Source organism: Branchiostoma lanceolatum, chromosome 2 (genome assembly GCF_035083965.1).
Source record: "Branchiostoma lanceolatum isolate klBraLanc5 chromosome 2, klBraLanc5.hap2, whole genome shotgun sequence".
Taxonomy (NCBI): domain Eukaryota; kingdom Metazoa; phylum Chordata; class Leptocardii; order Amphioxiformes; family Branchiostomatidae; genus Branchiostoma; species Branchiostoma lanceolatum.
The window spans coordinates 24,201,764-24,217,929 of NC_089723.1; the positions used below are offsets into that span (position 1 = coordinate 24,201,764).

General features: G+C 45.4%; 1 protein-coding gene across 1 annotated transcript in view; it reads right to left on the bottom strand.

The window, feature by feature from the left end:
• The window catches only part of LOC136428092 (A disintegrin and metalloproteinase with thrombospondin motifs 12-like), a 34,910-nt gene that overhangs the window by 4,632 nt on the left and 14,112 nt on the right, over window positions 1-16,166 (bottom strand). The window contains exons 4-18 of the mRNA XM_066417376.1: window positions 10,150-10,358; window positions 9,778-9,861; window positions 9,375-9,499; window positions 8,823-8,972; window positions 8,311-8,457; window positions 5,518-5,662; window positions 5,017-5,115; window positions 4,330-4,475; window positions 3,967-4,030; window positions 3,578-3,683; window positions 2,749-2,876; window positions 2,304-2,424; window positions 1,810-1,943; window positions 732-839; window positions 172-319 (exon numbers count right to left, since the gene is read on the bottom strand). Coding sequence (XP_066273473.1) covers window positions 172-319; window positions 732-839; window positions 1,810-1,943; window positions 2,304-2,424; window positions 2,749-2,876; window positions 3,578-3,683; window positions 3,967-4,030; window positions 4,330-4,475; window positions 5,017-5,115; window positions 5,518-5,662; window positions 8,311-8,457; window positions 8,823-8,972; window positions 9,375-9,499; window positions 9,778-9,861; window positions 10,150-10,358 — 1,914 coding nt within the window. The remainder of the gene's footprint in view (window positions 1-171; window positions 320-731; window positions 840-1,809; window positions 1,944-2,303; window positions 2,425-2,748; window positions 2,877-3,577; window positions 3,684-3,966; window positions 4,031-4,329; window positions 4,476-5,016; window positions 5,116-5,517; window positions 5,663-8,310; window positions 8,458-8,822; window positions 8,973-9,374; window positions 9,500-9,777; window positions 9,862-10,149; window positions 10,359-16,166) is intronic.

The following is a 16,166-nucleotide window of genomic DNA, read 5'->3' on the forward strand; positions in this document are numbered from 1 at the left end:
TTCTTTCGTAGTCAGTTAAAGTTAACTTACTCCTTGGCCATCCATGACTGAAGGAGACAAACTAGCTATCAGCTGGTAGGAAACCATTTTGCTGTTCACGTTTATTCATCGTTTTACTGAAGAATTATTCACGGAGCTTTTCCCCTTTCTTCTCGGGTAAAATTGCCGTACCTGTCCCGCACGTGGCAGTACACTCCGTCCAGTCGCTGAACTTCCAGTTGAACTCTGGGATTCTGGTTGGCTCTCCGTCTGTGTCGTTCTGTTCCCGCGGAATGGTGTACTCAAAAACGACACCTGGATTCTTTTCTTGGAACAGCAGCTGAGAAGAGTACAAGAAGTTCCTACATGTGTCTTGCAGCTTGTACTAGCGTTGTATATAACATTAACTACAGAAAGCCCATGGCCAACTGCGACATTCAATTTCATACGTGATAAAATTGAGGTGTAAATCCTAATCTTTAAGGAAATCTTCCGATGGCAAAATCGTTATGTCGACAAAGACAGTATCTCATGGGCCAAAACATTAACCACCGAGGAAAGGGCAAGTGCCTTAGGAACCGGGAGCTTAAGAAACGTGACTTTGCCTTTCTACGTCTGCTTAGAGATTACATAAATCACACAACAACTGTTAGACTTCCAATGTATAATCTTCACTGCCGACCGGTCGCCACCATTGAATATTTATGCTTTACCAACATGATGGCTATGGTAGCGTGTACCCTCTGTCTCACCATGATGTGCAGTTGTTCAGTGGTGGGTCCAGGCGCGGTGAACACCTCCCTGTTGCCATGGCGCTCGTACCGGAACGTCGTGCCACCCGCCTCGTACTCACCTGTCCACTGAAAGGAACAAACATACAAACAAATAAATAAGCAAACAAACAACTACAGGCGACTGATACAGGTAACAGACCAGGACCAGTAACATCGTCAAGCTGGAAGCAGTACAGAGACGGGCAGCGAGGTACGTACTCGGCCGTTACCACAACACATCTAGTGTGAGTAGTATGTTGAGTTCATTAGGGTGGAAATCGTTGGAGGAACGTAGAAGGTCAGCACGCTTAACAGCACTGTACAAGATCCAACATGACATGATGAGATGCCCCATCATTAAGAGTAAATTGGTTACACTACCGCCACGTCCGCGCCGTACCCACAATCAACAGTTTCAGCTTATTAATACCAGAACCCGATACAGATCAGGATCCTACCTTCCCAAAACAATCAGGGACTGGAACGGTCTTCCCAGTGGGGTGGTAGAGGCAGACACACTTGACACCTTCGTGTCATGTGCCTCTGCCACCCACTGATAACTCTTCATGTTGATTGACCATGTTGATTGACTATGTTGACTGACCATGGCACGAAATCTGGACTATGAGTTTTGGGTTATGGACTTGTCGATGTTACTTGATAGATAAGAATAAGGATATTTAGGGGGGATCGAAACACAACCAGTCACATAATGCCCGCTGCACTCTCAAAACATCATATGCCATAATAGTCAGCAAATTGACTGTGGGCATTAAGAAGAAGAAGAAGAGGAAACACACCATTGATATAAACATAACATATAACATACAAATGCTATACTGCTCTTCCTGAAATAATTGATATTGTTGTTGTCGATTATACCAGTGCATGTACCAACGCGACGCATTTGATGCAACGGAGTATAGTAAGGGCGCAAACATAGGACACTATGACTACAAGACCTAGGCCTAATACAAATACCATATCATATTATACATGTACTATACCGTATGAAAACATTAACTAATCGTTAAAATCAGTGCTGTTAAAACATTACCTGTATGAACCAATGGCCGTTGATGTAGTACTCTCCGTCGTGTCCCTTGAGTGCCAGGAAGTTGTTGGCCTCTGCCACCTCCTCCACACGGATGTTCCGGGCCCCGGCCGGGATAACAGTCGCCTCCACGTAACCTGGGGATGAAGAACAATCTTCATGAAACCTGTCGTCGTTAGTCGGCGTGTGTCTAAACTCTATATATGCGTTTAGAACCATTTTCCCGACGAACATGCATTTTGTTAATCTATACTATTCTCACATTTCAAAAAAAGGCTTTCGCTATCATCGTACGAATAATACTTGATAGCACGAGTGACGAATTAGACTTGGTTCCCCCTCCTTTATCACAACCAGCCAGTCAAAAACTTACTGGCGACATTGGTGTAAAGATCTGTACATTTTGAAATAACATCACGGTTCCGAGGACATAACCGTCGTCTTCATGTCAGTTTTGAGCGTTGTTACAAATGGGGATTTTAAGTTTTCTTGCTGACCTCTGCCTTCCTTCTCGTTATAAGACTCCTTGATGGTCTCGCAGGAGGTCCCGTCTCCGCTGCACACCCCACAGCGGTCCTCAGTCGCGTTAGAACCCAGGATGTAGTCACAGCCCACGGGCTGGGGAGAACGTGTGCAGAAAAAAATGAATGGCCAGCTTTCGAACAAACAGGCTAATATGTGCAAGTGGCTATACCAGCTGATTCTATCACTGTCCTTATCCGTCTAGGGATGGTAGTGGACCCAACTGGTTTATGCGGTCGTCTGTATTTCTTCCCCTCATTTTTCTCGAAAGGAAGAAGTACGTCTTGGAATGAACCCCAGTCACAGTTAACGACGATGCACTTAAAACAGTACTAGCAACTTCTAAATGAAAAACGACCTGCATGCCGATTTGAGCTTCTCATGAATAAACAAACAAACAAACAAACAATTCAAACGTACTCTACATGTCCCGTCGATGCAGACGTCCCGTGATGCCTTGCGACACGGCGTCCCGTCAATCACGACCTCTTCCAGTCGCGCGGAGAAGAAGCTCCCTTTCGGCTTACAGTGGAGCTCACATGGGTACTCTGGGACACAGGGAAAGGTGGCGTCTTTCATTTTCAATTCATTTTATTTATTTTACCAGCGGACACACTCAGGTCTCTTGACCTGTTTTTTAGGCTCCCTGGATACAAATATAATGCACAGACATAATACACAAGAATCACAAGAATATACAATTCAAAAACTCAGTACCAGTCCTAATTCCAGTCCTAAAGCCTTGATGGAGAGCAATTGCATATACAGTTCATAGCAGTAAAATTGTTTCTTAGCTGATAACAAGTTTGTCTCCTTGAGTCATAAATGGCCAACGACTGACTGGCTACGTTAACTGAGTTAACTGACTTCGTAAAAATACTTCTATGGACACTACACTTCTTTAGTGATCACTGTTTCTCAATACTGTCTGTTGCTGTTGAAGTTCCTGTATTTTGGGAAGACGATGAATACTTTACGAAGTTGTTCGCTTACATGTCCTTGGTGCTGATTGGCCATTCACATGAAATAATCTTAAGATGATGGGCACACGTACGTGATGATGAAATCCCCCTTTATGAAATAGGAATGATATGTTTAATGGAGTCTTTACATGTGGAAGTTTGGGTATACGCCCTACATCCTGAGGTCATAGGATAGAAGTAGCGACGCCTGTGTCCTGCACTACATCAGCTGATCGTTAGAAGGCGTGTGTACGTAAGTAGATACAGTACTAGTATATCACACTTACGAGGATAGGTGACTGGCATCCAGTTGTAATAGTTGCCCTTGAATGGTTTATCGTCGTGCATCTGACATTGCAACTCCCGGAAGTCGATTTCACCTTCAGGACATGCCTGCAGCATGGATAGACACAAAATTAGTATATCTTGACATCATGTCAAGTTTCCCTTCAGGGAATCAAAACATGACTCATCGATTGGTATGGTTATTGGCAGTTTAGGGTTTGTAAGATGATAGCTTATTCACCTTTCCTAAAGGTACCTACATCTACTTGGTTTTTGGACAGAAGAAGAAAGAAGAAAGAAGAAGAAGAACAGGCAAGCAAAAACAGTATATTCCCTCCCTACTGGAGGGGAATATAAAAATGACTGCAGAGCTAGAGAAAACAGAACATACCTCAACATTGCACAGTCTGAATTGTTTTCGCTGTCCCAGACAGAACCGTCCACCATGTGATGGGCTGGGGGTTAAACAACAAAACGTATATGAGTCACAATTTGGAAATAGATTGTGAGGTAAACATCACTATAAGATGGTAGTAGAAACCAGAGGAAGTAAAACACAACTATAGTCACAAGCAAGCGTTGCTGAAAATGTTCTGTGGCTATTCTCGCTCAATATCATTAAGTTGGTTTGAAGCTTAATAATGACGACCTTCCGAACTATATCTCTTGACAAATACACATACACATTCAGTTCTTGACTTCATGTTAGCCGCATTCATTGTGAATTTCGAGAAATCTCCCAGGTCATACGCACCGCGGACTGTCACAGGCTCTGATGGCATGTTGCACGCCGGCCCCACACGTCCTGGTACAGCCGGACCACTCGGACCACGTGCCCCACCCTCCGTCCACGACAGGGGGCGCGTCTGTCTCAGCCACACAGTTGCCTCTATTGCACCACTACAATGTACAGGGTAAACAACGATTCTTCAGTATGTTTGATATACAATACATCCATATTAAGATGAAAAAATAGAGGCATAGTTTTAGCCCGTCTGCCTCTTAATATAGTGCGTGCGTGCGTGCGTGCGTGTGTGTGTGTGTGTGTGTGTGTGTGTCACTGTGTATGTGTCACTGTGTATGTGTCACTGTGTATGTGTCACCGTGTGTGTGTCACTGTGTGTGTGTGACACTGTGTGTGCGTCACTGTGTGTGTGTCACTGTGTGTGTGTGTGTGTGTGTGTGTGTGTGTGTGTGTGTGTGTGTGTGTGTGTGTGTGTGTGTGTGTGTGTGTGTGTGTGTGTGTGTGTGTGTGTGTGTGTGTGTGTGTGCGTGTGTAAAAACCTCTGGATGGATTGCGATGATATTTGATATGTGGGCAGGTGTTCTGGACAATGTCGATTTGTCACGGTGTCTTTGGTCCTGGTCATACTGTGGTCTTGTTCTTATAACAAATTCAGAAGATCAGAATACTTTACTCGGAACAGGACGAAGATGGTACCTTGTTGTGTCCACAGCGGGTTCCCTCCGCAGCGGACTCCAGTTTAGAGTGACAGGCGTTGGTCTCCACCACGTTACACCATAACGTGTTACAGACGTCCTGATGGCAGGAAACAAGGAAGCCACTTATCATTCATATTCAGTACCTCTTTGATACCACCAAAACTTCAGCTTATACTTGTAGGAAACAGAAGATCTCAATTGCATTTTCTAGCTTTCTCGATTTGCGGAGAGAGACTCGGGAGCTATACTAGGTTTGGATTCCAGGCTATATTACTCGGGGTGGACCAAAGTTGATACAAGGGATGTAAAAAAGAATGGCAGAATATAGTTGGTACATATACATAAGTACGTTTTGGAAAACATTGTCGCGCGAACCGTCCAATCCTCACATTTTCTTTCAAAGTCCCTTTCCTACCATACTCCCACGTCCACGCCAAAGGACATACGGCACCATATTTCCCAAACATATTCTAGTATTGTGTGTGTGCTGAGGACCCACCGACATGCCGTAGCAGAGAGACGCGGTGGGGCCGTACTGCAGGCGGCACTGGTGGTCAGCGTCGTACATCATGCCGGGGGGGAGGGTCGGGAACGTGAAGTCATGATCAGACGGCTGGTCGTCAAGGCAATGGCCCCACCCTCGGCTAGTGGACATAACGTGACGTTGGTGAATATTACATCATATATTATAACTAGAGTGACATACGCAATATTTTTATTAGTGCTCTTGTATTCATATATCACGTGAGTAGTGACGTCACTTGCACATATCCTATAAGTGAAACATTGCAACTTGTAAAGGTGTTTAAACGCCAGTTTTGCTCTCCCTTTCAGTATGTGATGAGTTCAAATCAAATGAAATAGAAATGAAATTTAATTTTCTATGGATTTCTACGGTGTTGCTTCACCCGCGGTAAGTAACACCTTAGCTTGTTTCCGTTTACACTTCTATCCATCTCTCTCCTCCTTCTCTGCATTTACTTCCCGACCTTTGCTGTTTTACTGAAAGAACATGTTTTGGAAACAGGTTGCCGAACCCTCGCGGGAAAAGGTACGTGACAAACGTGAAGACAGCTGTGTTGTTCTTGGCTGTTTAAGTGTCCTTTCTTAAGAAGCCAGCCTCCGCACGTCCACACTGTCGGTACAGAAACAAACATTGACTCGAACTTGACACTGTATTGAGATTACCCCACATGTAGTCTCGCGCGCAGCAGTCCTTGGACTCTACATGAGGGTAGAGTGTGTTAACATATGTTTTTGTAAGCCATCCCGACTAATTGAATGCCCTCCAATCTTCCACACATCTGACCTTGACGTGGCCATAGATGCCTCTTGCAGAGCCCTACGCCGGTGTTCTGTGCTCGGATAGCGCGGATGTATGAATCTGCCAATTTAGAAGCAAAGAGTAAGTACAAGCAGTTGTGACCTTGTGAGGGTCGACCTGCCCACGGGACTGTAAAATCACCGCCAAATCTGGAGAAGCACTCTGCAGCTTCAACACGACGTCTCAGGCGACAAAAGATCCGGAAGTTATCGAGCCTGTTTGGACCTTTATTAGCCTGGAGCACCTTGTTCTGTTTGTAGGTTTTGTACTTGAGAGGTCCGCGCATTGGTGACCTTAGCGGCGGTAACCATGTATCACACACACGGCGGACCCTACCGCACACATCTGCGGGGTTTCGCGGAGGGAATTACGGCTTATCGGTAAATCTTCATTACTTTCGCCAAGAAGATTGTATTTTCGTCTGTATGTATGTGTATGTGTGTGTGTGTGTGTGTGTGTGTGTGTGTGTGTGTGTGTGTTTGTATGTATGTGTATGTGTGTGTATATATATGTGTGTATGTGTGTGTGTGTGTGTGTGTGTGTGTGTGTGTGTGTGTGTGTGTGTGTGTGTGTGTGTGTGTGTGTTTGTGTGTGTGTATGTGTGTATGTGAGCAGCATAACTCGAGAAGCTGTGGAGTGATCTTTGTGACATTTGGTGTGATGGTGGGTGTTGTCAAAAGGACCAAATGGTTCCTAGCGGCTTTCTAAAGTACTGCAGCGGGAATTCCAGTTTTGATATCTTGTGTTCTAGACTGGCTATGGTTGTGACTTTTTTAAAGGTAGATATTTCTTAGACTCGTGAAGAAGCGGCGTAGGTTTGGGCCCCCTAGTTCAAAATCAAACCTCAAGACTGTTAGAAAGGAACGCATGCATCTATACTCTTTGAAAAGAGAAACCAGCCCATCCCGTGTGTAGGAACGTTTATTTCTACAACGTTGGTGTAAACCTTGAGAAGCCATCTTTAATCTGAACAAGGTTCGCAAACGTAAACTTTGTGTCTCTTGATAGATAGGCTCGAGCTTGCAAAATGACACTCGGGGCATATTTGACATTTTCCTGACAGACGCTTTTACGGCTCCCTAACCACCAGACGGCACATGGCGTCCCACAACAGGAGTTCATTTGAACTTTGACATTTCACCACGTCCAAACATGTCATGAAAATGCGAGTTTCAATGTTATGAGGTAAAACAAGACCATGTAGATCCATTTACTTTGGCAACATCCGCCCACGCGAATCGGCACTCCAACTTACGGCTCGAGAATATATCGGCCCTTCCCTGGACTGTTTAAATGGTCTTAAAATTCCACGGTAACACATCGTAAGACTGTCCATCCTCTGCACTTAACTAATATCGTTTACGTTCATAGCCTCAATGGAGAACAGATGAAGAAGACGATGCTTTAAGGAGAGCGTTTGTGCACGACACAGCTGACCATGACGCTATCTCCTCTCACTATCATATTAAATTCTAGGTAAAAGTGTGGCAATCGGTTTTTCGCCAGTTTGTCTTGTTTCACTGACAAAACGGGTAAAACGAGCAAAATGCACCCATCTGCTAAGGATGGGATCACATTTCCAAATCAGGCCCGACTGGGAAGTTTGCGGGAATGAAAAGTATGATACATGTATATGAGACAACAAAACAAACAAAACGTAAAAAATTAATCATGAGCATAATTTTTGTATCTTTCTTGACACAAACTTATATTTTCGTTCCCGCAAAAAGCCCGGTTGGGCCCCGGTTTAGGAATATGACCATAGCATTAGAGATAAGTATTATCGCACCATTCTACTTACTCTAGAAACGTGGTGACGGTGGCCCTGCTACACTTGGACCAGGCCAGAGGACTGTGCTACTTTGTATGCGTCTTGTTTCATGGACCAAACTGGTAAAATGTGACAAAACCAGCTTGACCCACACATCTACTCGGAGATTAGTAGCATAGCATAGAAATTATACTTACTCTAGAAATGTGGTGACGGTGGCCCTGCTGCAGTTGGACCAGGCCAGGGGACTGGTCTGTGTGGTCAGCAGGTGGGACATTACGTGGGGCCGCTTGTGGGGAGGCGTCTGACATCCGCTCTTCTCATCATCGTGCTTCATGCCGAAACTGTGATAAGATTCAGTTAGAGTCATCACTCTTTTAAAAGACGATTGTGTCATGCCTTCAAGAACCAGAGTTCTCAACCTAGCATTGATGTGTTCAAGAATTGGTAGTTTCCGATTATCGTAGAGTGGAACTCGTTGTCATCAAGTACTGCAGGATCATCCTCACTAGATATCACTTGCAGTCAGATATGCAAAGGTACCGTAAGATGTGACAGGTCGTTCAGATCATGTATTATAGCCAGCTGCTGCTGCGCCGTGTGACTTCAAAGTAGGTGTGTTAACTACACCGGCTATGCAGATACAGATACAGAAGCTTATAATTATGAAAAGAGGTTGACGAAAGCTATGAGAGATTTCTGTGCCTACTTGTGTCCAATCTCGTGTGCCATGGTGAAGGCCACAGCCAGTCCCGTGTCCTCATTGACGTTGCAGCTGCGGTGCGGCTGACACATGCCGTACACCTGCGCCAGTCCCAGCGTGCCACACGGCTCGTTCATACCTGTACAGATGTCGTACCTGTAGGGGGACGAATAGAACGGAATCCGATTTTACATCACGTAGCAGTTATATGTAAAGGATTGGCAAATGTAAAATTATGTTGGAAATCTTACTTTATTCCGTAAACAGTGTCGTTTTGAAGTCTCGTCTCTATCTGCAATACAGCCAGTAGGCACCCATCTGAGTAATGAGGCTGTTGAAATGCCTTTTAGGGTGTGCCAGACAACTCTTTGATCACGGGACCCCATTTTATGTCCTTTCCGAAAGACGACTACAGCTCCAATCAGGATGCCCTTCCCCGGAGTCGGACCGGGGTCTAATTGGAATCAGGAGCTCATGAACTGTGCGACTTCTACCAATGAAGCTACAGAGACATCGTTATGGTAGTCCATACGGTAGATGTGTATGAGTAGTGGGTACCTTGTCAGAAGAATGGCCACGTCGTGGTGGTTGGGGTGCAACTCGTCCTTAGGGTTGACGCTCTTTGACCACTTACAGAAGCTGGACATCGTGTGGTCAGCGTGGTGAGAGATAGACAACGCCTCCTGTCAGAAAGAATAGTCTCCTGTTAAAGCGAGCCAGTCTATGATACACAGGCTTCACCATCCGAAATATTGTCATGTAACCCAACGTTGAATAGCTGAACGTACAAAATAGGGAAAAGGGCGATGTAGCCTAAAAATCACCTTCGTAATACCTTCAATGATTTCTTTCCAAGTTATGTAACGTTATATCCGTTATAAATCTCAACATGGAATGGCCACGTTGCTTGTGTAGAGGACAGTAGTTACAAGTGGCGAAGAAAGAGTCAACCGTTACTTACTGGTTCCTCCTCCAGTAGCATGAGCCGCACCAGCACGATGTTGATGAGGTTCCCGATGGACGGGTCGTGGTACAGCCTGGACACCTGAGCGGGAAAGAGCAGAGGGATAAGAAATACCTTCAAGTTCAAATTCATTAGTAAACGGACAAACAACAGTGATTAATATCTTTCCGTGCACCATGTCATTTGGAAGTCTGACGCTGACTTCGTCCAATTGATGAGGTAGCAAAATGAAGTGAGATAATGAAAAATTGAATATTTTTGTTTTATCCACTGCAGACTGTCGAGGCACTTAGCTCATGTCAAAGTATTTAAAAAAAAAATCAATATCAAAGTTGTGTTCTGTACATCAGTCCATGCATAAGCACTCACCATGTTCAGCAGCGTAAATACGTAGGTCTCGACGTCATCGTCCTTGTAGTAGTCCAACATCTTCTTGTCCACCACAACCAGAGTCTCCACGAACCGCTCCTTGCTGATGGACCGTTTTGCGCGTGCGCGGCCGCCATGTTGTTCGCCGCCATGATTGTGGTGTTTACTTTCCCACCGTTCTCTTCTGGTTTCGTCCTTCTGTCTGTTACCTGCAATGTAAGACATACACCATGTAAACTGTCTTAACCTACCAAAATTAAATGAAAGTCAACACAAATTCATCAAGGTTAACTTTGGCATCCAAATACCATTCAAGGACAATTGATGCTAAAGCCAGACATGGTCACGTTGATAAATCAAAGAGATTAGAATGATTTAAAACCGTTTTCTTTTTCTTCAAAATGCACAAGTAACATATGGTAGAAAGAACAAATCTAAAGACATAATATTTCGACACCGATTTCTTTCAGACTTTTATTGCACAGTGGGCTGCACTGACATCCTATCGTTTAGGCGCCCATTTCACTAGAAGGCGATCACGCTGCGACCTCACTGCGACCTTAATTGGATTCGTGTGACCCTTAATCTGTTAAATGGAACATCATGGAAAATTTAAGATTACGACTGAAAAGACAACAAAACACACAAAGCGTAAATAGATTCGTTTTTTTTTTTGTGTGTCCATGAATTCGTCGAGCGCTCTGTCAGATCGCTCGGTCGCAGCGATGTCGCCTCCCGAGTGGAATGGGTGTGAGCGGTACGATTGCAGGAATGGCACCCCAGGTTGGTGTAATGGTCCGGGGCAGACCGGGGATTTCCTGCGCGAGACGGAGCCTGATCTCACCACAGGTGTTTTCTGATTAAACACACGTCACCTCAGGAACGTTTGCATGGTTCTCATTAGGGTGTGATTTACCTCTGCGCGGGGGCATTGCTGGGATCACTGCTGAGGACTCAGTAACTGGGTACGCTATTGTACAGGGAACAATCGTTGGCTTTTTAATCACAACAACGGGGCATTGTCGAGGGCAATGTGCCAAATACGAGCTCTACAAAGCCACCGATGAACGTTGATCATCTGAAGCACATAAATGTAACGTGACTAAGGTCAGACAAACCTAGCAAAAACCGTAAGACAAAAAGTAGGAGTTACTTAAGAGCTCAAGAACAGAAAGCTCTCTCTTCATATCGAAAGTTCACGAGTCAAAACATTAAAGATACAGAAGTTTGATATTACCGACTTTTTTCGTCTCCGGACAAAAGAGTCGTTTGTACAGGTTTATTTTCTTAGCTTTGCAATAATCAAATTGACAAAGAAGGATAGACATTCTAACATGTACATTTGATTGACCTGTGCATTGGTTTTGTCAATGCCGTGCCCCCCGGAGTTACCCAGCCTTGAAACTATGCAGTGAAGCCGGGCAGACATGCCGCCGCCGGGCCAGCTATCAGACACCGGCTTCCTGACGACCTTACAAACGGGCCGAGCAGGTGGTTTACAGCGCTGTTAAGTAATATTTACACAGATTCGGAGTCAAAACGGCGAAATCTCCATTGCCGGTCGCTTAATCGTTTCGCTGCCCCTCCCCCTTCCGATGGCACATACTTGACCTGAAGGTTACACCGCAGGTGCCTAGGTCATGTCGGTGACAAATACAAGTGAAGTGAGATATCACTCCGCAGTCATTCTCAACGCATTAGCTTTTCACCTTGCAAGCCTTAGGTTAGCCTGGGTGCCATCCGATCACTACCGGGGCTCCTACACTCGCTACCCTAAAACAAAAATCGATTTCAGGGTAGGGAGTGTGGGAGCCCCGGTAGTAATCGGATGGCACCCAGGCTAACCTTAGGTAGCAGTATTTTTTCAAACGGAGATGTCGCCCTTTATTCTTCACACTGACAGAGATCAAGTGCATGTTGGTAGACATCCGCCAGCCTTGGAAGGGATATATACGCGAGGGAGGTCTCGGCCAAGGTTACGACTTTGTACAGTATCAATGTTGATTGGGAAAGAGTTGGGAACGCGATGAAATGCTGGATCGGAGACGGATCTAATTCTAGGCAATTTAAATGATACGTGGTTTTAAACATAGTCCAGACGACAGCTAAGGAATAACTAAAAGCACAGACCCGACACTAAGGACGTATTCGGGGAGTAGTAATGAAAGTTTCCTTTTGCTATGTGGACGGCTCTCAAGGCTGCGACCGTCATTATTCTATGAAGGAAGGCAGTTCACAAACAACAAAATTGCTTAGACTAGAATAAGCTGCAAGGTCACAAATAAACAAATAAGTTTAGGTTTGGTCCGCTCAGAGGTCAGCAATTCGCAACAGAAAAAAGAGAAGCTGCCAAATGACATGTGAAATCATTTCGGCTTCCTGTGAGAGCAGCCATCAGTGTCAGTAGGCACTAGCCACGTATTTCAAGTCGGTCTCTTATCTCGTCCGAGTCCATGTGGTCCCAATAACGTGTGAGGTTGTCTGTCTCGGTGGAAACATCTGCTGACGCGCCTCGATAAAGCTGTTATGCGGCCAAACAGGTGGTTCGGTGAAAAGTAAAGGCGGTCAGGATTCACACAAGGCTGGTTCGGTCCCAGAGCCGCCCGGGGCCGCGTGGCAGGTCTGGCCGGGGTCCACGCGACCCTCTGAAAACTGAAACATGTCCCCGACATTAGCACATCCACGGGTGACTGGGGATGCCCCACGACGACGCTGCACAATGTATTACTTTCACACGCTCTTCTTTCGGGATTCTGGCGGTGATTGATATCATATGGATAGAGACTGGTGGGTCTTTTTGCTCTCATATATCTTGGGCTATCCGTGTTGGAGGATCAGATACGGTCATCGTGGTGACCATTCCATCCAGAGGCCTTGGACACCTTATGGTTCTTGGAATGAAGATAGTGCAAAATTGCATAGCAAACACGTGCCTGCGCGCGATAGTCAAAGACAGACAGGCAGATCTTATATCCTCCTGTGAATAGCTTCCTTCATTCTATCATTCATCTTTCCTTTCTTTCTTTCATTCATTAATTGACTATTGTTCTCTGTGCGTCCATGGCCAGTTCCTTGTACGTGTGGGCTATGGGCCAGTTTGTTACAGTAACTCTGCAGACACAGGCACGCTTTCAAAGCTATCCATTTCTTCAACCCTTCCAAGGTACTACACAGGGTTTGGTCATACACGTCGAAACATCTGTAGTACGCTGTTCGTCTAGTGCCCAGGGCCTCCCCTGTTGGTCTGATGCCGACCAACTTCTGTTCACAGACGTCTAGGCACAATGCCAACGTCAGGCAATCATACATAAGGACGATTCTGTTTCCAGCCCTGGCAAAGACGTTATGTGTATATAGTGTACACACAGGGCATTCACTCCCCGGGCACAGCGTCTCAAGTGTGTCGTTACTCAGTGTTACACGACTTTGTCACAGTCTCTCCAGGTGCAGACAAAACATTCCGGTATCCAGCCCCCCGGACAAAGTGGGGAAGCCACGTGTTTACACGGAGACACCTGTGAGATAACGGAAGACAATATGGAGTGATAAGAAGACGTCCCAACGTCTCAGTCGTCCGATGAAGTTGTCAAAAAGTGCTTTGTGGGTGGGAGGGGGCGAGATGCCTTTCCTGTCCTCCGACCCCCGCGTCTGCCTCAGTTGTTGTCAAAATGTACCTGTCTGTAGCTGTCTGTCGTCTGAATGTCATCTTTATTTAGCCGTGGCTTTGAAAGAGTAGTGGTCCTCACGGAATTTGGACTATGTGCACTATGAACTGGCACACTAATCATTGCTACAGTCTCGCTGTTAAAGTGACGCTTGTGTTTCACAAATTGATGTGAAATGGACAGAAATATGTTTTGGTTGACAATACCATTGCCTGCTGTGAATATTGCTGATCGACTGAATTCTTTGTGGCTCATTTGGGCAGAAACAAACGGTTGGCCATGCAACAATACAGAAACAGACCCATTCCCTGGTGTTATCCCAGAGACCTGGGCAGTCCCATAATGGTCTTAAAGCCGGAGATAAACCACCTGCGCTGCCGGCAGCTGACAGGAAACGCTTAGACTTGACCTCTGCCGCCAACAACCAAAACAAACGATGGCAACCAGTCTGGCAACGCTCGTTTTTACAGTCTTCCTCCGCAACTGAGAGTGTGGATTTTCCTAAAGTCAACTGTATACAAAGTATCTTGATTAGAAGCTTTATAAACAGAGAAACCCTCCAAGTTGAGGAATTTTCCCTGTCGTTTCATTACTGCTTTGCATGAGCCTGTTTACCTTTACCCCTACACTTGTCCACACTTGTCAGATCCGGTAGGTCATCGTCAAATACTCCACGATGTAAAAACATGCCAACACCTTCAATCGCTATATCTTAGCTATGGTATGCCAACAGGGGAACTCTTTGTTGCTAATATTCTTTATAGGAGACTTTCACCAAGCGTTAGGCGTTGTTGGGAACCGACAGTGGACCCTCAGGTTCTAGGATGCGGTTCAGCAGACATACGACATTTCCGATGCATGAAACAGGCTACCCACGTCGTGAAAAATGATCAAATCGTGGAACAGACTCAGTCGAAGAGCTGTTTCTAAATATGGAGTTCGTTAAGAACTACTTTGTGTAACACGAGCAAAGATTTCTTTGATAGTAGAACTGCCAACTTAAGCAGTGTTTGCCTGATCAAAGTCGCGTTAATCTGAAGGGGGGTATCGGAAGGACAACTCTGCTCCGGAAAGCAAAGTGCAGATGTGTTGGTGTCAAGCGAACTCTGCAGGTTCAATGGCTGTGAGTTTCAAGCAGATATATCACTGGACTGCGCCAAATTGCCCCACCTTGCGAAAGGCATTCGCAAAGTGTCGCAATTTCCTAGCACAATGCCATGGCCATTACTCATGAAATTACTGTACAAGGAGTTGACAAACGATCTGTCATTTTCCCGCGGCTGTCACAATGTGCCGATCCGGGTAAAGTATGTTATTGTAAACAAATCGAGAGGAAGACGGCCACGTGCGTGACCAAAATACGTATGGAACCGCTTATAGCATTTGTCTCTCCTCCGTCGCGAAGAGGTGGTGCTGTCACGGCTAGACACCTCGTGGCAGGGTGCGTTACTCGTCCCTTCTCTGTGTGGTTACGTGCCCACAGCTATCAGTAACATCGTTAACTAAAGTCAGCAAATAAAGGAAGCTTGTCTCGCAAGACATCTCTGCTAAAAGGCGACTAGACAGACGTTTGACCTTGGCCCTAATGAATAGTGTTTGATGAACCATGAAAAACTTCCGTAAAACAGAATCCTAGACTTTCATTCTGCTTCAAGTCTTCCTGTTGAGGTAGTTGAGGTAGCCCGGTCCTATATAGACACGTGCAGATCACTTTACTCTCCAAGCTGGGGTTAGCTATAGGCTTGTTTTTGACGTCTTTTTAGGCGTTTTATCGAGCGTTCTATTTTGTCAGGTTTTCTTTTTGACTGGAGGACAAAAGGCAACCTTACAAAATAGACAGCCCAAAAAATACACATAAAAATACGTCAAAAACAGGCCGAAGCCTATAGCTAACCCCTAAACTGAAGATTCCTCATTCCCTTTTCATCCCCTTCTATCTACGCCCACCACAGTAGAAGAAGAACAAAGCAAATTCCCTGGTAGCAAGGCTTTCCACACGTCACTCATTACTGACAACGTGACAAAACGTCGGCGCAGAAGGATGAGTCGGCTCTGAATTCCTGGCGTTTGCGACCACCCCCGAAATGTTATTGTAAGAAGAAAGTCCTTTCGCCGTCGCGTCATCCGAACCTTCAAGTATCCTGCGCGTTTATTTATGGCAGCCTTCGCGCTAGAAAAAACATCAGCACTCGGCTAAAGATGGCATCTCGATATGGGCGAGTGCATCACTGAAGATTTCCGGAAACTCAAATCCAAAATAAACATAATTAGGGCCTGATATGCTATAATTGGTGGACGACTTGTCAGTACTTATAAGCCGTTTTCCTTGTTTACAAATCACTTTTCATATCT